We start from the raw sequence: 21599 nt of genomic DNA, 5'->3' as shown, positions 1-21599 counted from the left end.
AACGTTTGGCTGGATGATTACATGCAAAGTCACTGTATGGGTCCGATCCTTAAGACCCTAAACAATACTGTATCATGAAAAGGCAATGGTATAAAGACTGTATTGAGTCGAAATGTTGTGGTTTTTTTGGTCAAGAAGAATAAAGAAACCTATTTGAAATTGCACCGCTTATGCTGTCACATTGCTTTTTCATGGTACTCTGTTCATGTCAGTGGGGCTGATGGAAATAGCCGAGCGCATGCATTCCGTTATTTCCAGTAGTCCTATTGAAAATGAATGGAGTAGCACCATGCATGTGCAACTAGCACTCTATTCATTTGCCTCTTCATTAGGGGTGGGTGCAGCAAACCTGCAGTGAGGACGACTGGAAAGAAGACCCATGATGTTGGAATCGGTGTGAGGTCTCATTGGTTAGGTGATAAAAGCTAATTCTAGTAAACCCCTTTAAAGTTTCAGTATATCTACACCATAGGAAGCCGTAGCTAAATACTGTATCTCCTGGGGCAGGTAGGAAAACGTTAAACAATGTGTTCCATTGGGAAAAAATGATAGCCAATAGCTTTTCTCCAGGAGGAAGAATCTTCATCAAGATGTAAAGGGGATTGCCTGGAGTCTCCTCATCTTACAGCACGTTCTTCCAAAGAAAAACTGTTTTCTAAGTACATTTGACTTGGTTAACCAGAACAGTGCGGTTTGCTGATTAGGTCTAACGGACCTGTAACAAGTGAATGTTTGTCAAGTTCTTCTTAAGTGAGATTTGGCTTACATAAACAGATCTTTCTACATGCTAGAGGAGCACTAATGGCGTGCTAAGCCACAAAACAATATTGCCACAATATGTTGGTTGTGGTGTTTGGGTGTTGTGCCACACACTGCTCAACTCTGTTTCTTGGCTTTCATCTGTTTCCTGGATAATCTGAATGACAACTAATTTGACAGCCATCCCAGCTCAATCATGGGATGACACTCAACTTCAGCATTCCAGAATGGCATGTACCACCGGGGTACCAACACCACTCCTCGGTAGCACATCCGCTTGGGGGTCATATGTGATTCCAACCTTTCCTTCACTCCCTGTATTCAGTCACTTGCTCACACATGTCACCTACACCACAAAAAATCTTCCAAATCCACCCCTTCCTAACTGTGGAGACATCAAGAATTTACTGTCCCACTTATCCAGCCTCGGATTGATTACTGCAACTCGCTACTAATTCGGACTCCCCTTCTCTAAACTCTGTCCACCACCCTACCTGCTCCCTCCACTCTGCTAATGACCTTCGATTAAATTCCTCTGTAATCCGGACCTACCGCCTCCAAGATTTTTCCTGAGCTGCACCTTTTCTCTGGAACGCTCTACCTCAGGCGATTGGGTTAATTCCCAACGCCCACAGTTTTTCTTAAGTGTCATCAAAACACCTCTTTTGAAGGAGGCCTGTCATACTCCCTAATCCAAACCCTTCTCCATATACCCTGCCTCTACACTTCCCTCTGGAAACCTGACATCCTTCTTCCTACTGCATCCCCCAAACCCTCCCTATTACAACTCCTACCTGTTTGTTCCCAAACACGATTGATGATCGACTCACACAGCTGTATGTATGTATAGACATATAATACCCCATACATATACAGCTTTATAGTCTGTAAACTCTTTCGAGCAGGTTCCTCACCCCTATTTAAGATTCACATCAGTTTAATACTGCATGTTATGACTGTGTATGTCTCTCCTGATTTCCAAAGTGTAGAATATGTTGGCGCTTTGCAAATAAAGACGATGGTTATCATGCGGGTAACACTACAGGTTTGAGATTCAGGGGCTTAGAAAGCTGTGTCACATCCCAATAGATGGAGCTATAATGATGGGGGATATTTGCCACCAGGCTTTCTAAGAAATGTATAGAACTAATATATTGTTAATGGTTTATGTAGTTCAGTTGTCTGCCAACTCCAGCTGTAACAAAACTAGACCCACAATGCCTTTCATTGGCCGGCAGGGCAAGCTTGGGAGCTGCAGGTTGTGTTTCACTGATCTAGTGTCTATTATGTCTTTATTTCACCTCCGTGTAGGCTACCTGTACAGAATGTATTAGGGTGCAACAGACTTTTATTTTTTTTTATTACTTCAAGCTCCTGATTGAAGGATCTGGCCGTATGAATTGTTTGTCTCTCTGCATGCCAGAAGAGAAAATATACATTTTATTGCTCTTTTTCTGCTTTCATGTGAGCTGCTGCTCTATGATATCATTGTTTCAAACATGCTGTAGAGCGTCTGACCTCACCACCGCATTGTAATAATGAGCCCCCGTTAGACTTTTTGTTGATTAGATTGGTTTAACTGTAACACTGCATATAAACCTACAGTATAGGATCAAGACGCTTGCACCATATTAGTTGCTACTGGGGGATGGGGTGGTGTTTTCACAGGTTTCAGTGTACAGAAGATACATCCATGCTATTCTTGTGGTGCATCACAATGTACAGAAAATATTCCCCGACTAGGTGATACATTTAGAACCATGTCAGACTGCTGGGACCCTCACTGACTGCTATCAGGGCGCACTGTGCTTTTTCCAACACTTTGCAGCAAGGAGGTTGCTTGTATGCTTGACTGCTACTCCTGTATGGAAGTGACGGAACTGTTGGGCACTGGGGGGTGGAAGTGGTAGGTTAGTCTATGAATGTGCTGACACTTTATAGTAGTCATCGGCACAATATATGTAAATGGAGTGGGTGGTCGCAGCTGGTGACATTACTCAGCAGTATCTGTCTGCTCGCACCGTTCTGAAGCTGGAAGTGGAGCCTCTGCAATAATCAAGATCCCCCAAAAGACTAGACAGTTGCGCATATATATATATATATATATTGGCAAATACTCACAATGTGTCTGGCCTATCAGGAGAGATGGGGTCCTGCGATGCCTGAGCCCCCCACCCATTTGTCACTTATAACCAGACATTATATCTGGAGAATTGTGAAACAAGTTTGTGTTTTGCACGAAGAGCTGTATATTTCATTGGTACCATTTAACATGCTATATAATATACTGGAAACTGTGAAAAATTTTTGAGTGGGAAGAAATGGAAAAAGTACAACTGCACCGTTTTTGGTGGGTGTTTGCTTTTACGGCGCTCAAATGACGGGTCATCTTTATTTAGTGGATTAGTACGATTACATGGCATTTTTTTAATGTAGCAAAAAAAAAAATTGAGCCCATAACTTTGCTTTGGTCATTCGTCTGCTGTGAGGGCTTGTGCAGTAACCTGTAGTTTTATTATCATTTTGGTATACATATGATTTTTGGATCGCTTTTTTATTCCATTTTTTTTTTTCTGGACTATGGGGTGATCAAAAAGGTACAGTTTGGACATTGGGTTTATCTGTTTTTCTGTTGTTCACTGGGCGTGATTAATGTAATATTTTAATAATCTAGACTTTTGCAGACACAATGATACCAAATTTATTTATTTATTTTTTTTAACTTTTTTTCTTTCTAGGAGACTGGGAAAGGTGGAGTGGGGGTGGGGGTGTTACCGTTCACTACTTCTTTTTTTTTTTTTTTTTTTAAACTTTCCATAAGGGATTTGAACTTGCAATAATTTGATCACTCATACAGTATAATGCAATACCATAATCTGACAGGCACGCCTTTACACACCTAGATAGGCAATCCTTCACAGCAGCCCTGGGGGTATTCAACTGCCATGACAACTGAACGTCAGCCCCCGATCGCATTATGCTGGGATCCCGAATATTGATTGGGGCATTTTACATGCCACTGTCAAAATTTACAGCAGCATTTAAAGGGTTAACAGGCACGATTAGCATGAATGCTGATTGCGGCTGTTGCGTGACACCCGCCACGTATGTAGTGGGCTCGACTCCCGACATATACAGTGCAGGTCAGGAAGGAGTTGGGATGTGAATGCACATTTATAAACCATCTGAGAATATGTTGTATAAGGATTATTATGGACGTTGTTCTTTACTGATGATGATTAGCGCTCCCGCTATGTACAGTGTCAGTGTTGCGTACACCTTCCAAAAGACAGTTGTGTTGTGCTTTTGAATAGACTTATGTGCCTCTAATTGATGTTTTTTTATATTAGGTTTATTTATGAAACAGAACATCACAATGGCATAGCAGAGCTATTGGAAATCCTCGGAAGGTCAGTATATGTTATACTTGTTAATGCATGACTTGAGCAGGAAGCAAAAATCAATTTTAATGTAATATTGCGCCTCTTCCACTACAAACGAAGCAAAATGTATTAAACCTGAAACCTGTGAATATTATATGTAGAAATGTTTTATTCTTTTTGTTATAACTGGCATACACTATAATATGTAGTGTTTTTTTGTTTTTTTTATTTCATGTTCACCTTTTGCACATGGAGGATCACATATTCAGTTTACAATCCTCTCCATTTTTCTCATGCTAGCCACCAAAGATTATGGCTTAAGCTCATTTCAGACTACCGTTACGGCTTCAGTCATAATTGCGTCTCCCTGCTCCAAATTTTTATTTATTTTTGGTGCAGAGAAACTGAATTAAAAAGGAAATGGATCTATTTTTCCATCATTGATTTTTCAATAGTTAAAAAAAAAAATTAAATCAAAAGGAAAGCTTTCTATTATTTAGCGCAGTCTCAAGCTCTATATAGAGGCTATCACCATTCACATCAGTCAGTGTCTTCGGTGGCGTTCACAATCCAGTTTCTCTTTTGCAAGCACACATGCACTACGACCACTTAACTTATTAATGTGTATTTGAAGTCAACCCCATTATAGGAAACCTAAGGGGGCTTTATTTTAGCAAGATCTTAATAGATGAGCAAAATGAGAATTGGTTCTATACTAACCAAATATCTCAGCCAACCAATTTCATAGTCTACATGATTAGTCAGAAATGGCTAATAGCTAGAGATGAGCGAACGTACTCGGATAAGCACTACTCGTCCGAGTAATGTGCTTTATCCGAGTACCTCCCCGCTCGTCCTGAAAGATTCGGGACGCGCTGCGGAGCGGGGAGCTGCAGGGAAGAGCGGGGAGGAACGGAGGGGAGATCTTTCTCTCCTTCTCTCCCGCCCGCTCTCCCCTGCTCCCCGCTGCGACTCACCTGTCAGCAGTGGAGCGCCCCGAATCTTTCAGGACGAGCGGCGAGCTACTCGGATAAAGCACATTACTCGGACGAGTAGTGCTTATCCGAGTACGTTCGCTCATCTCTACTAATAGCACATGTGATGGCACCCTTGGGGTCCTTTGCACAGGCAGATTTCTGAATGAGCGCCCATTCATGTTATAGTAAGTCAATTGGCACTTTTTTTTTCCTACACTGAACAATTATCTGGAGGGGTTGTAACAAATGATCATTCAATGTTCCCTCTTCCCATAAACGTTGCATTGTTGTCACTGCACATCCACATGGAAAGCAGTGCATGTGCAGAAAACTGTACGCAAACAATGGAGTGGTTTGTCATTTGGTTGCGAGGCCTTTTACACTGGGCACTGATGGAGAACAAAAGTAAACAATAAGTTTGTGCGAACATTTGTTTGCCTGTTCATCTACCCATGAAAAATGGCCTTAACCCTTGCTTTAGTAGACCCACAACAGGCTTTGTTCTCATCACCCTGGTGATTGAGGAGCGCCATCTGGTGTTAGAGATTTGCTGCTGTTGATTTGCCTCATGTTCCGCTAAAGGAGCACCTATATTTCTGTAATCTTGTGATACACTTGTTCTTTTTGTTTTATAGTATAATTAATGGATTTGCCTTACCGTTAAAAGAAGAGCACAAAATATTCTTACTGAAGGTGTTATTACCGTTACACAAAGTGAAGTCACTCAGCGTCTACCATCCACAGGTAAGGAAGGCTTACAGCTACTGCATCATGGCTTTGAAGGTCCCGTCTCCCACACTTGCCTTTAGCATTATATAAAATAGAAGTAGTTTCCAGAATTTGAATGCAAAAAGTCGACCTCACCACGTTTTTGAAATACCAATAAGTGTAATGGCTAATTATATTTAAAATGTTATAGACAATCGCTTGATTGACAACCGCTCAATTGGTAGTTCCAGAGGGCGAAAGTCAATCGTTTCACCAACAATGGCTGAAATGTTAATTTCAGAGAGAGCTACAAGCACTTGGGGGACGGCAGAGAACGAACTTTCGAGGATGTGAAAAATGCTATGAAAACCTTTAAATCATTTTACTATTGAATACAGTGGGAGAAATTGACTACGGCCAGCAATTCCAACAGCGGTCTTAGTATAATTTACTATGGCGCATGATGCACCGAATACGTGAAGAGGTGTTTACTCAGCGTTTTACACATACTGCCATGTCAATGAGCCCTAAGATGACGCCACATAGTCTACTGAAAAGCAAAGTGTCTAGAATGCACAAATTTGGCACAAGGCATGTTCCTTTCGTTTTTTCGGCATACATTGAGCCAGAATTGTGGCTCATTTAGCCTAGTAACCCCACACCCCACCATTGAACGTCACTGTTTCTATTGTCCCAGTGGTCATGTGACTCGCATGATTGCCAGGATGCCAATAGTGGTGTTTGTGTAAGGCCTCATGTCCACTAGGGAATTCGAGCCCGCTCGGATTCTTCATGCAGAATCCCGCAGCTGGTCTCTCCTTTCCCGCGGACATGAGACCTGAAAAATGATTTAACTCACCTGTCCAGACACTGCGGATTCCTGTCCGTCGCGGCCGGATCTTCTTTCCCTCTGCCCGGTGGATGAGCTCGGCACACCGGCAGCATGCCGCACACATGCGCCGTGCACTCTTTATTTATTTATTTTTGAACTCCTGCTCTCCCACGCCGGACAGCAGAAATTCAGCTGCGGGTATACCGCGGATCCGGACGGCTTCCATAGGCTTCTATGGAAGCCTGCTGGAGCCGGCCGCGCGGGAGACCTGCAGAAAATGGAGCATGCTGCGGGTGAAGTCCCTCAATAATCGGTCATGACCTTTTGAGAGACAGAGCATAAAGATAAAAGTAACAAAATCTAAAATGAAGAAATTCTGTATCAAGGTGTGGCTGCAGGGTGGGCAGACGTGAGTGGGGATGAATGGTGATTTTCTTAATGTCTGTTTGTTTTGTGCATGCTTGCTTCTGCTTGCGTATCTATGGTTATTTCTTGAGCAATGAGCTTGTCTCCGATTTCAGAATTGCATTAAAAATGCTTATATATCCAGTGGTTTAGATTATATGACTTCTACGCTTCCCTGCTATACCATTGCTTGATTTAGATTTGTTGTTTAAAAGTTTGTATGATTAAGGCCGAATGCACACGAACGTTATTGATTCCAGCTGCAAGGTCTCGCAGCATAATCCAACCCTCGGCGGGACCCCTGCGTATCTGTCCAGCATCTGCGTGTGGAGTCGGCCTCTAGGCTGCGGATGTGCCAGCTGGCGCTGACCGGTTCCCGCGACCCTTCTGCAGTGCTCACTGCAGAAGTTCCACGGGACTGATGGCTTCCATTGACTTCAATGGAAGCCATCTGTGTGAGGCTCGTACCAGAATAGAGCATGCTGCGATTTCCTTCCCCTTCGAACTTGATTTCTGCTTGTGGGCAAGGAAAAGTTCCTTTTTTTTTTTCTTCTTTTATTTGCATAGCATGTTATGGCAAGTATCTTCTGCGGAATCCAGGGATGGACGCTGGCCCCGGATTCTGCACTGCAAATACGCCCGTCTGCATTGGGCCTTTATTTAAAGTTAAAGAATAAAACCTTTTAGAAAAAAAATAAAGTGCATAAAATAAACCACCCCAGATGAATGCTCCCACAACACGAGCTCCAACCCAATTACCCTAAAAGGGACATTTTATCAAGTTACAATAGACAAAACACTAATGCATTCTTTAAGTTACTATACAGCAATGTTATCTATTTACTATATGCCTAAAATGCTTTATTTTTCCTTTTTTTTGTCTAAAGTAAGAAACCTGCATTATCAACAAAAAAAGTGCAAAAATGCATGAAACTAGTAAAATTAACGTGTACTTAAAACTGTCTGGTCCTGAAGGCCTGAAATACCCTGAACATCATGAACACTTTGCTTGTCATGCTGAAAATAAACCTTTACCACACTACATTTGTGCATATAGACTATTTTGTTAGTTTTGTGAGTTTTAAATAATTTTCTGTTTTTGTTTTTAGCTGGCGTATTGTGTAGTTCAGTTTCTGGAGAAGGACAGTACGCTCACTGAACCGGTAAGTTTCAATCCCTTTTATTTTGGCTAGACTAGAGTAATTCTCCTCATAGTGCTGGAAGAAAACTAAGACGGAAATATATTTTATGCATATTTGCTAACTGCTTGAAGTTCCAACTAGTTAAAGTGAGGTGCTGGGTTAGGGTGAGAGCTGGGCTGAGTGCAATTCACACCCCGCACAACCTTATGTATTATAGCTTTCTAGATCGAACATGGTGTTGCTGAAGGAAAATGTACACTTCTGTGAAGTAGCCTTACGCTTCTGTTTCTCCTCCAGGTGGTCATGGCACTCCTGAAGTATTGGCCGAAGACCCACAGTCCAAAGGAAGTTATGTTTTTAAACGAGCTAGAGGAAATTTTAGATGTCATAGAGCCTTCTGAGTTTGTGAAGGTGATGGAACCACTCTTCAGGCAGCTGGCGAAGTGTGTGTCCAGCCCGCATTTCCAGGTATACTGTCCTGTAAGAGGAAGCTCCCTCCCCCAATTGTGTTACATTCTAAAACAGATGTTGCAACCTTTTTCTTTAATTGTTTCAGGTGGCAGAAAGGGCTTTGTATTATTGGAATAACGAGTACATCATGAGCTTAATCAGTGATAATGCAGCTAAGATCCTTCCCATTATGTTCCCATCCTTGTACCGAAACTCCAAGACACATTGGAACAAGTAAGAAATCTTTTTCTTCTGCACAACATAATTACCCATTAAGCAAACTGTTTAACGTGAACCTGTTGCTAGGTCCCTGCTTCCCTAACTCCAGGCAGCATGTAAAGACAGGCACTGCTATTGGGACTTGTAGGGTTCATTTGTTTCAGAAAAAAAACACTTTTTAGAAAGCCACTCAGACCGGGGCTAGCAGTCATGGAGGTGGCAGCTTCTCCTCACCTGGATAGTTTACACTGACAGGTCTCCCCTTATACTCAAACGGCAAGAGACCTATTGTCCTAGCCAATTTTGGGTGGAGAGAAGCCGGCCAGCAGCCGCCGCTTCCTCTGACGTTTAGCCCAGTGAGCAGCATTTCAGTAACAAACATACAAGTCTGCAGTGGCCATGCCTGTGGTTCGGGCAGCATGAATCTAGTGACAAGTGACATTTTAATAGGCTTTGTACTGACAGTATCTCGGCAGTCACATGCCCTGTGTGGCAGATGGTTGAGCTGCGTAATGGCTTTCAGCTCAATACACATATGATTAGCAATGAATAATGGTACAATAAACTTATGTTTGCCCTCTTTCAAAACCTGCTAAGATTACAAAATTGCTGTGTTGTGGTGGTGTGTTTTTTTTTTTGTTTGTTTTTTTAATCTTTGCTCACTTAAAAAGAAAGTTTTGCAATGCATTTTATGTAACGCAATTATGTCCTGAAGGCCAATGTAGAGCATATATTTAAGGCCTCATGCCCACGGCCGTGTCTGATTCAGACAACGGAATATCTCAGAGTAGTCTGACACTGTGTCCCCCAGAGACACCATATTTGCCTCTCTGGATCCGCCGCGAGAGTCCCGTCCAACAAGCTAGCACGCATCCCCAGTGCAGCGTATGACTCGCCGGCGGTGGGCAGTGGCGCGTATTCCCCGTGATACTTCCGCTGTGCTCACGGGACGAACGGCTTCCATTGACTGCAATGGAAGCTGGCCGTGCGTATTTCCGCAGAAAATAGAACATGGCGCGATTTCTTTCATGCTGTGGAAATCTGCGCTAGAATTCCGCAGCGTGAGCTTTGGAAGGCAGAAAGCGATTAGGTTCAATAGAACTTAATAGCTGTGGGAAACGCGTCAGAAATCCGTCCATGGGCATCAGCCCTAAAGGGTTTAAAAAGATTAGGCCAACATTACTTCAGTACAATCCTACTGAAATGACTGGGAGTGAAAATAGCCTGGATTTGGTGTTAGTTTTGGCAGACAGTACTAATAAATTGTCATGTGGGCAGTCTCCACAACCCATAGTCAGTGACTAAGGTGACATTCCATTGACATGGGGTGGTGGAGACCACCTATATTTACTACTACGGTTAACTAGTTTGGGGCAACAAGTTTAAAAAAAAAAAGGATCAGAATTTGGCGGTGAGGTGTCTGTAAAGGCAAGCAGTCTATTTCAGTCGCGTGAGAATGTGACAGGTCCTTTTTTAAAAACCCTGCTCTTGTTTTAGTACTATATAAAAGCCCAATCAATGCCGCAAATATAAAAAAAGATATTCATCCTGAGGGTGAAGTTCTGACGTAGACATTAAGGCACCTTAGTCCTTGGACACAAGGGGGTTAACCCTTTGCAATCCAATTTTGGATTTAGGGTTTTCCTAGGGGGCTCTCTCTTTCTGCTATTATACTATGGCGCCATCTGCTTGCTAGAGCCAGTACTCTGGTACTGGATATGCCGGAGAGGCCCCCCCTACAACAGAGTGGCCAGTAATATACAGTAAGAAGACCATGCCGGACGTCTTCCGACATCGGAGCTGTACAGGCTTTAATCAGAATGTCTTCAGACGTCAGACAGTGGATTGGAAAGGGTTAAGTTATGGTTCTTTGATTATTTATTTTTTCTTTATCTTCAACCCAGGACTATACATGGCTTGATATATAATGCGCTGAAGCTGTTTATGGAAATGAACCAAAAACTCTTTGATGACTGCACTCAACAGTTCAAGGCAGAGAAGCAGAAGTAAGTCTGATAGTTAAAGTCCCTGATACTTGCTGTAATAGTTATTGCTGGAAGATCCAGGTTCATCTACACTGAACATGTAGCAGCTTCCAGGGAACCTCGGAGAATGACATGTCAGACAGAATGATGGAGGCAGGCAGTTGTCAAGTGTGAATTGTCCTTATGCGGTGATCCATACATGTACCAGATATCTTCTTGTGCAGAACACTCAAAGAGTCCACACTGGCAGCGCTCCTTATGCGGACCACCCAGCGGTTATCTTGCACTGAGAGCTGTAGATCAAACTTAATTATAATTTGTGGAATGAGATCCACAGTTGTGTTTTGCAGAGAATTTGAGCAAATTCTAGGACCAGTTTTATAGGTTATAACTTTTTTTTGCATGTCTGTTTTTCAGGGAAAAGCTAAAGCTAAAAGAAAGAGAAGAAGCTTGGGTTAAAATTGAGAATCTAGCCAAATCCAACCCCCAGGTGTGTGGTGCTATTAATCTGATGATCTTGCATATGACACACAGATTTGCTGCAGACCCTTCTGTGACCATCACATTCTTCTGAATGGTGTTTGCAGAAATCAATGGGCTTGCTGCAGGAAAGGCTCCGTTCAGATGAATGGAAGTGATTTTCAGTCACAGAAATGTTTCCATTGCATTTGCAGCATGTGAATATAAGCTAAGGAGTCCTATGGTATAAAGGAACACTACAGGGGGGAAAAACTTACATTGTGTTATGGTTAGTGCAGAGAGTGAGGGGGCAGAGCATGACTAACACCAAAGCATGACTCCCCCGGTTATTGCCTACCTCCTGCATTAGGCATAACACCGGGTAATTGTTTTCCTGGAGTGTTCCATTAAACATTAGATGTTCATTGTACCAATCTTGTTTCTCAACTGTGTGGGCAACATGTGTATTGCTCTAAAATGCTGTCCCACCATTTAGTATCCATTGTATGGTTGATAAGAAATTATAGGAATTATGTCCTAGCATTCAGTTCCACGAGTCTGATCATGACAGCACACATGGAGGTTGACCTCTGATCTGTAGAGACGGGAAAACTGAGACTTTAAAAGCACCTTCAGTGACTTGCAATAACTGCAATGGATATAGACTTCATCCTTTATAAATAGAAATAATCTATATCACGTCATGTGCATAATTACAACACCTTAAGGGTGGGAAGGTAGAGGTGCTGTCATGACTGACTCATGGCAACCGAATTAACAGTAAGACATAATTCTTTTATTCCACATCGTCCAGTCGTGTCAGCACACATCATGCAGCAGTACCGTTTCTCATCCGTATCGTTGGGAGACACCGAAAACCTTGGGTATAGCTGCTGCCACTAGGAGGCAGCAGCTATACCCAAGGTCTTCTGTATCCCCAATGAACGGGAGGAGAAAAGGATTTTACGGTAAGTAACAAAATCCTGTTATTACAATCTACAGGGGGGACTACAGCCTGGAGGACTTTCCATCCAAAAGCCAGTTCTCTGTTGGAATGTAAGTCCAGTTGGTAATGTTTTTTGTAAAGGCACATTTTTTTTTTTATTTATCTTTTTTTTTTTTTTAGCTGCCTTCTTGAGATCAGGCCTAGATCGTAGTTTCTTTGTCACCCTGTAAATGACATGAAGCTCTTGTATTGCCATATAAACAATAATGCATTATAGATGTTTGCCCAGGAGGACCACTCATGGTTTGTTGGGTTTCCACATCTCCTTTATGGCCATCCATGGCACTGCTGAAGTAAGTCAAGAATGTACTGATAAGTTGCAGGCTAAGAGGAGTCCACCACTAACTTCTCTGATGGTAGGGGATTTGATTATGGCGCTATAGTGGGGGTAAACGCTACTTCCAAGGAGGCTCAGTGACGTCAAAGTCTCGCCTCTTCCATCTAGCGTGCCTCCATGCGCTGCAGCGCATGCCCACATTCAAGCGTATGCCCACGTGGGGGTGCATGCTTGTCTGGCGTTAGTGTGCAGTGATCTAGTCGCCTCTAGTACACCGAGTGATCCTGCGCTGGGGTCGGCGTACTAACAATCGCTTCACTGCTCCTTATCCACCAGGAGAAGGCCAAGGGACCCACAAAGGGTTTTAGCCTGTGTAGACCAGGGAGGGAGGAGAGCCACAGCCCCTGACCAAGCCCAGTCCACCTCGTCCACACAAAAGGAACTTTCCTGTCTGTGTCCACTATAGGGGTAGGAAGACCACTGGACATGTGGGGGGGAGGTGCTTTTAAACTCTCCGTCTTGCTGTCCCTACAGAGGGCAACTTTCAGGTTTGCTGTCATGACTGGATGGTGTGGGACAAAAAAAAATTGTCATTTGCTCATATACTTACGTAGTATGGCGCCACATGGTGTTCAAAGTGTATAGCAATGTGTATGTCCACCTATTGAGTTGCGTGAGGGTGGACATGCATGCTGAGTCCCTCTCCCCACGGCCAGAGCATCACTCCTCTTTTCCAGCGTAGTGATCTTCTATGTACTGAACAGCAGCCTATACAAATTACATGTACTCTGCGTATCTCAGAGGACCAGAGCCTGTGAAGTAGTATAGCAGTAGAGTTTGGTAGACACCTTCTGTAGGATAAGTAAGAAAGGACTATATGATTGACTACTACCGGGTGTAGTGCTAATTCTGCAGCAGCACCAAAGGGACACAGGGAAGCAAAAACATTTTCTTTAACACTAGAAAATCAGCAAAATACTTTAATATGACTATTAACTGCCTTTAAGACTTTAGGAGGGAAAATTATTACATAAGATAACTTTTTTATAAATACATTAAAAATAACATTTTTCAGGTATATTATATACAGAGGGAAAACTGGAATTATAAATATGAAAAATGGGGATAATTATATGAACGTAAACAAGGCCGTCGCTGAACATTTGAATTGCTAGTTTTGTTCAGCATTTTCAAAAGTTGTTTTTCAGACTGATAATGCTTGAACCTGTTGGCACTTCTAGTTGTAAGGGCTCAGATCTAGTGTTTTTGGAAGTTGACGTTTTAGGTGAAGCTGCACATTTAAAGCAAAAGGCAATGGCTCTAGATAGCACCCACCCCAGAGTTCTTCAAGAAATCCAGTCTGTGATTGCCGCAGCTAGAACTGATGTGTTTAACCAGACCCATCTAACAGGTGATGTTCAATGATGATTGGAGAATGCCCACTGTTATACAGGCCAGTTAGTTTGACATCTGTAATAGTTTAATGGAAACTCTCCTGAAAAAGAGGATATCTGACCTCTGATGTCAAATCGATTTCCATCAATATCTTTGACTATGTTACAAAAGTGGTGGATGAAGATGGTGCCATGGGCAGCGCTTATCTGGATTTCAGTAAAGGTTTTGATAGTTTAACATGGCAAGCTTACAGATGATTAAGTGCAAATTTCAATCACTTCTTTAATTTAAAGGGGTTGCATCAGCTTTAAAAAAAAAAAAAAAAAAAATTGCCACTTTCTTAAAGAATAGCTCTACTGTTGTCCGTGGACTTTGCCTCGTACTGGAGCTCAGCCCCATTCAAATCAGTAAGCCTGAGTTGCAGTGCACAACCCATGGACAAGAATGGCACTGTTTGTGGAAGAAGGTGGCCATGGTTATTATAAGCTGCTACAACCCCTTTAAGTCACATGAGTGCTGCATTTAATGTCTATAGCCCACCCCACTAAGTATATATGAAGTGTATGTATGCTGTGTATGTGTATATGTATATGTATGTATATATATGTATATATATATATATATATATATATATATATATATATATATATATATATATATATATATATATATATATATATATATATATATATATAAATAAATAAAATTTTAGTGTATACTTACATGCGTATACATTTTTTATTTATTTACTGCACTTAATCATTCAAGTAGCAGATGGTTGCATAGAAACAGCAGCAGCGTGTTCATTGTCTATAGAATTTGCTTGCGCTTCCCAATCTATGCCTTTTTATCAGCAGGTTTCGCTTTTATCAATTAATGTGTCAGAAAAAGCTGCTAACTAAAGCCAGATGCTTACAGCTGAGAGCATCCACTGTCTGCCAAGTGTTGTTGTGCTTGGGGTGACGGGTCACCCTGTGGCTATTACTGACAAGTAGTGGTGTTTACAGAGCAGCCCCCCAGCTCCGCGGTGTTTAACAGGGCCATACAGAGATTCCTGCACTCCTACAGAGATGTAATGTCATGTCTGATATGGTGCAAGGGAAAACTGAACTTCTATCTGGCTGCAATAAGCCTTTCCTCTCCTGGATCTTTTAGGTTACTTTGCTATCCAACACCCAAATCGTATGCTGGTTGACCTACACTAATGGGTACTATGGGTTGTTACACAGACTTGGGATAGCATTTAGATCTATTGTCAGAATCCGTATTGCTATCAATTGGACAAAATAATAAATTTGCAGAAATGATGCCTTTCTAAAGGCAACCTGTTAGGTTCCTGAAGTTGCCCTGGCTGTGGGCAGTATGGTATCGTGATAGACGGACAAATTTCATTGGTTTGTTACTTATATCCATAGGTTGAGTGGTTTTGAAAACCTGACTTAAAAGTTTGCGGCACCAGTCCAGAGACAAGTCTGATGAAGCTCGTGCATTTTCAAATATGTAGGCTTCCTCTGCCTCCCATCAGGCACTGATTGCAAATACACAGATCTCTGAGTGGAAGTGGTGGAAGTCTCTGCTCCGACCTCTGTGAAGTGGCCGGCACTTGTAACTGCAGGGACGGCTCCCATTGATTTCAATCAGAGCTGCACTTGCAGTTACAACTGCTGGCCACTGCACAGAGGTCAGAGCAGAGGCTTCCACTCAGACTCCTGTGTAATTGCGACGCTGTCAGCGGGCGCACAATTAGCTGATCGGTCGGGATCCTGAGTGACAGACCCCAGCCGATCAACTATTGATGACCTATCCTTCAAGTTACTTGTACTCCCTAAATGTAAGAGGTTTTATTACAGACTTTATGCACACTAATTCTATTGCTACAAGACAATTGTACACTATTTTCTTTACATTTTCCTTGTTACGTTTTTTTACACTTTTTTTTTTTTTTTTTTAGAAACCCTAATAAAGGATTGCTATTTAACATATTTATTTCAAACTTGCATATCATTGTGGTAACTGCAATAGGTTGTATGCCAAATCTATCCAACTTTACAGGAGAGACAAATAACATTCCCATTTTGCCCCCATAATCTTGATTCGTCCTATAGAAAGAGGGAATTTGACGGTTTCTCATTGGTCTGTTGACACACGACATATTGCAGTTGGTGTAGGATGCAATAAACCAAACTTAGATTATTTTTTTTTGCATACTACCTATTGCAGTTGCCACAATGATATGTACTGACGTACTCCTGTACGCTAATACATTACAACACAAGCTACTGTTATGGCAGTGCTTGGTGTACAGACAGTCCTGTAGTCCTTCTTCATTCTACTGGGCGGCCTGTGCAAGAATTCCCTGTCCCCAGTGTGTCACCACGGCAACTAGAGGGTTAAATAGCGGGGATTAGGGTTACCTTTGGTCCCAACTGTTAGAGCAGGCGCTAGACTGCCTCTTGTCAGCTGAGGATCTGCTCCAATACCACCTTTTAGTACCTGTGTATTGTTGCCCATTAAGGGGTTAAACACCTTTTCCTTTTGATAAATAGCGATTATTCAGCTGATTATTGCTTTGCCTTTCAGTACCCCATGTATACTGACACGTCCGCTCTGAACAGTCCTGTTGCAATGGAAACAGATGGACCCTTACTTGAAGACGTACAGATGCTTAAGAAGACAGTGAGGGAAGAGGCGTCTCAGGTAACTGAGGATACTTTTATTTGTTTGTTTTTTTTACTTTTGAGTTGATGCAGTCTTCCGGTTCAACGGATTAAAGTAGTTTCCCTGCCACTTGCCTTCAAGTATGGCAGTAAATCTCACTGAGGTCACCTTGTGTTGATTGCGCTAATGAATATGTTGTGCTGCACTGAGATTCTTAAAGGGCAACTCCCAGGAAAGGTAACAATGGAAGTTTACAAGTGGGGGTGAAGATCAGGGTTTCCATGGGGCAGAAGTGCCTAGCCACAATGCCGCACATGCTTCCACAGACTACCCTTCTGGTTCAATCTCTGGCTGTCATGTTTCAGGAGATTAGGGAACTTTTTTTAATCAGCTGTTTTGATTTGCAAGCAGCAATTATCTTTATGCATAGCCTCATTGATTATGCGTCACCTCCAGCTTAAATGTTCAGAAGTAATTATGATCATTGATTGGTTGAGTGATCAAGGCAAATCTGCTGTCAACCATTTGATACATGGGTCAGTCACAAACCTTTCTATATTCACTTACTAATGTATCAGTATGAAAGTTTATAACTGCTTGTCACCCTGTATTCCTTTTTTTTGACTTTTTTTTTTTTTTTGACCCAATTTCCAGGTCCAAAAAGATTTGAAGAAGGAAAGACCTCTCGTACGACGCAAGTCAGAATTGCCTCAGGACATCTATACCATGAAAGCCTTGGAATCTCATTGCAGAGCTGACGATTTAATAACGCACGACGGGCATTAGACTTTGACAACTAAATATTTTGTGGATTTTTTTTTTTCTTCTTCCGGAAGCAGTTACATAGCAGATTTTTTTTTTTTTTTGTGCCATACCGGTCTGTTTAATGCAGTCAGTTTTCTTCAACCCAGTTCTGTAGGCAATAACGTAAAACAATGTACAGCCTAAGATCAGATGTTCAAACAATGGTTAAAAAAAAAATCACAAACTTTTTATCGTATATGCAGAACATTTGGGTTACATGTTATTCATCAGCCCACTCCAGCGGCTGCTTAAACACAGTTACCGTCGTCCTACAAGAGATACACCGTCTATAGATCACCACCCACTCCGCTGTGATTGCAAACCACATGACAGCCATGCAAAATGACGATGGTGCTTCAGACAGATCTCTCCTTTACTGGTCCATGTACTAACCTTTCTTGTAATCTCTTTTAACAGAGTGTCTGGTCTAATTTCAACTAGGGGGAACAAAATAGAGGCTTTAACTGCATGTGCCGCGTAGAATTTTATGGGGTAACTTTCTTTTGTTCTATCTACACGATAGATAATTTCCCCCCGTCCCCCTTTCAGTTATGTATATTGTTTGCTTCGGATAAGCTTCATATACTGTTGAACTCCTTTTTTTTCCCGTCTAATGAAAGCCATATTCTTGTCAGTCGCTGTCATTGCCATCCTTATATATATTTTTTTAAAGTATTACAATGCCATTTCTAGAAAGTGCACTAACCAAGCCATTGTGTTACCGTGGGGGTCAAGCAAACAACTTAGGAAAACGGGAGGGAAAAAAATCAAGCTGGAAAAAGTGTTTAAAAATTTGTTCTTGTTCTTGAAATAAAATACCGTTTCACTGCTGATCTGGTTCCTGGGCATGGGCGCTGATTAAGTTCTGTTTTTTTTTTTTGTTTGTTTTATTCTCATTTATTTCAGTGAAGATACATTAGATAATTGGGGTTTTGGTGTTTTTGTTTTTTGTTTTTTTTTGTTTGTTCTTTTTTCTAATATGCTTGTAGCAAGCATGCATACTATAGAAGCTACTTCTGATTTATTTGCAAAAACATTTATGTAAGGAGGATTAAGTAGAGTGAAAATGGTAATAAAGGACGGTGAGGAAAATGAAGACTGTACTGACAGGAGCAGCTCCAGGTGGAAGATGTTCTAAAGTTCTATTTTAGAAGCGCACAATGTCCACAGAGTTCATCGTTGAACAGGTTGTAAATATGTCCAAATTGCTGTTTTCACTTTTAGATGCTGCTAAACATTCAACAAGGTTTCACAATGGAAAGGCACCAAAATATTGTGCTGTTATTTTTATAGGGGTGGGTTTTCTTTGGGGTTTTTTTGGCTTTTTTTTTTCCAGAGTGGCCAGTATTCAGGTTTATATACTTTCCACTAATTGTATAAATTCACTTGTGACAAAGTGTTGGAGTGAAATTTTTCACATTTTGATTTCAGAAATCATCCCTTCTGGTCCCCCTCTTTGCGGCCATAATAAATATGTTGCTGCCATAGGCTCGTATAGATGACCATCGGCGGGATCCGATGACTGACTGTTGGCACTATCGGACCACCATAGCTAGTAAATAAGCAATAGGGCGAAATGGAAATCGGCCTAGTAGGACTTTTTGCTGAGATTGGGAGGGGGGTTCTCATTTGATAAGCCAACCCCTATGCTCTTAGAGTTGAGAAACTTGCTTGTACAGGCAGGACAAACTTTTTCTGTGGTGAGAGCTAGGAAGAAAAACCTTTTTTTGCAAATGTGTATTTGCTCGTGTCTAGTCAAAAAGGCAGTCTTAATGGCCTCTGCTAAGCTTTGCTTAAATTGGTTGTAGTAAATTCATTATTTAAAAAAAAAATCTGGTTAATTAAGCCGATATAGTATTTGGCATGGTTTGTCAACAGAAAAGTGGTAATGCAATTTGCAGAACAGTACCAGTCCAGCTAAGGCTGTTTCACACATTGCATACTAGTTGCAGAATTTTGGTAGCAAAATCTGCAACAAAATACAATGTTAGTGAATTAGGTTTTGACAAACCCCACTTACAACAGAAAAGATTTGCTGCATAATTTAGTTCTATTTTGCTCCCAATCCACACTAAAATCCACCACAAAATCGTGTGGATTTCATTGTGGATTGTGCTGTGGACGTTTAGTGCTGATCCACAGCAGAAAACTGTGTGAAATTGGCCTAGGTCATGGGAGACATGCTGTGTATCCCCTAGCAAGCCCCTAACAACTTTAGCTCTGGGCCTAAATGGCTGAAAGCTGCTAAGGGTCAAGGAGGCTTTTCTCTTACTACTGTATTCATCCAATTCTTGTTGCAACGTGTTTTATTACTTTTCAGGGTGTGCGTTTCAGCAGAGGTTTTGCAGGTTTATCCCCCTGTGTGCTGACGATCCTTCCTGTTAAACTTGAAGATGTAATGCTTTACAGAGTCTTTTGGATTAGGAGTAGTGATACCATCGTTTTAAGGGACAGTGGGTGCTCGTACATTATATGTATATATGGTATACCATTGTTTGAACTTCCATCTTTTGCTGTTTTTGTTTTGTTTTTTTTTCTCCTAAGTTTGGTTGTTTAATTCCAGGGGCATCATATTTCCAAAAAAAAAAAAAAATCCCCAACTTGCAACCTGTTTTTAGCCATATTTGTTTGACTGTGTAATACTCCATTTCTACCAATCGTCTATTGTCTAGATTTTATTTGTGCTTTTTATAGAGACAAACCTCCACCAAATAAGGGAAAACACCACGGGACTGCTGGGATACATTTCTCCTGTAGACTTTGTTTTAAATACCATGGAAACTAAAAAGAAAAATTCCGTACTTGGATTCGAATAACCATTTTGTGTTTTAATCTTTCTGGTCCTGTAGACCTATACCAAACTAATCTGTTTTACATGGGGGTGAGGCCCAGTAGGCTTTGTCTTTTTTTTTTTTTTTTTTTGTGATTTGTTATTTTTTTTTCCTTGATAAAACTTTATTGTACACACCTTTTTCAGAGATTTTACCTGTACATGAGGAATGTCAACAGTACTATGACGAGTGTCTTTTTAGTGTGGCTTTAGTATGGCTTCATTTTAATATTGTACATACATTGTACTTTGTTTTATGGTAATAAGTAATAAAACTTTAGACTTCATATTTTGTACAAAATGGTCCTGTGTACAAATTCCAGCTTCGCGAAAAACAGTACTTTAAACTTCAAGGGTTTAACTTTCTGGTTTCTTTTGCACACTGTAAATTTAAAGGGATTCTACGGAATTTAAAGTTAAAACGGCTGAAAATTAATAATTCTGAATACTTTGCCTATTCCAGCGGCTCCCGGTCCACCGCTGCAGCCATGGTGCCCAATGCATGGATTCTGAAAGTAATGGTGGGTGGCATACACTGCTGCAGCCTGTGTGTGTATGGCACAATGAATGGCACGTGCCCACGACTTCCAGGTTCTGGATAGCAGGCATCAGGGCTGGAGTGTTGGGTGGGAAACCGTCCGGATAGGTGAGTATTCCATTTTTATTTTCACTTTAAGACCCGGAAAACTACTTTTAACCTTGATTTGCCTACAGTTACAATATTAGATTTTTAGTTATTTTATTTCTAGGGAGTGGGGTGGGAGCTACTGTCCCTGTAGACATTCTGCATAGCACCTAATTTTTTGTGCTGTTGACAAGCTTTTGGTGTATTTGCAATCGCTAAAGAATATGACTTTCAATATGGCAGCTGTCATCTTGTGAGTTGTAAGGTCTAAATAAAGATACTATTCTATCAAGGTCAACCTATTGTGACTTCTCACTTGTGTTGAACCATGGAAAGGTAGCTTTATGCTGGTCCTTGTGGTAGGAGGCCATGTCTTTTTCACTATATCATAGAGTCCTGAATCAAATAAACCTCCCTTAAAAGGGTTGTCCACTTTGGACAGTCCCATTATGTTGAAGCTGTTCCTCGATAATAAACTGATCACAGCGTTCAGTTCTTCTGCAACGCCTCTATATGAGAAATGAAGTATTACACAGTTCTCATTGAGATCAATGGGCTGTTAGTGTAATGCACTGGGCATGTTCGGTCTTTAGTGAGAGATGCTGTTTGCTCCAGTTAAGAACCTTCTCTGTTGAGTTCGTACATACAATGACCTGATACAATACCGGCCAGAATTCTAAATATC

At 41.4% G+C, this 21599-nt stretch overlaps 1 protein-coding gene across 4 annotated transcripts in view; it reads left to right on the top strand.

The window, feature by feature from the left end:
- PPP2R5C (protein phosphatase 2 regulatory subunit B'gamma) overlaps nucleotides 1-20576 on the top strand; it is a 72200-nt gene extending 51624 nt beyond the window's left edge. For 2 of the 4 annotated variants that reach the window (XM_066607949.1, XM_066607951.1), the window contains 10 exons: nucleotides 4110-4169; nucleotides 5755-5863; nucleotides 8174-8227; nucleotides 8504-8674; nucleotides 8763-8890; nucleotides 10780-10881; nucleotides 11278-11350; nucleotides 12322-12375; nucleotides 16578-16694; nucleotides 17310-20576. In XM_066607949.1, the coding sequence (XP_066464046.1) occupies nucleotides 4110-4169; nucleotides 5755-5863; nucleotides 8174-8227; nucleotides 8504-8674; nucleotides 8763-8890; nucleotides 10780-10881; nucleotides 11278-11350; nucleotides 12322-12375; nucleotides 16578-16694; nucleotides 17310-17441 (1000 nt within the window). In that variant the 3' untranslated portion in view covers nucleotides 17442-20576. The remainder of the gene's footprint in view (nucleotides 1-4109; nucleotides 4170-5754; nucleotides 5864-8173; nucleotides 8228-8503; nucleotides 8675-8762; nucleotides 8891-10779; nucleotides 10882-11277; nucleotides 11351-12321; nucleotides 12376-16577; nucleotides 16695-17309) is intronic. The other 2 variants (XM_066607950.1, XM_066607952.1) reach the window with 1 other exon arrangement.
- Nucleotides 20577-21599: the final 1023 nt, after the last annotated feature.

The sequence above is a fragment of the Eleutherodactylus coqui genome, chromosome 6 (genome assembly GCF_035609145.1).
Source record: "Eleutherodactylus coqui strain aEleCoq1 chromosome 6, aEleCoq1.hap1, whole genome shotgun sequence".
NCBI classification, from domain to species: Eukaryota; Metazoa; Chordata; class Amphibia; order Anura; family Eleutherodactylidae; genus Eleutherodactylus; species Eleutherodactylus coqui.
Note: the sequence above shows the minus strand (reverse complement) of the source record. Positions and strands in the feature narration are given on the sequence as shown.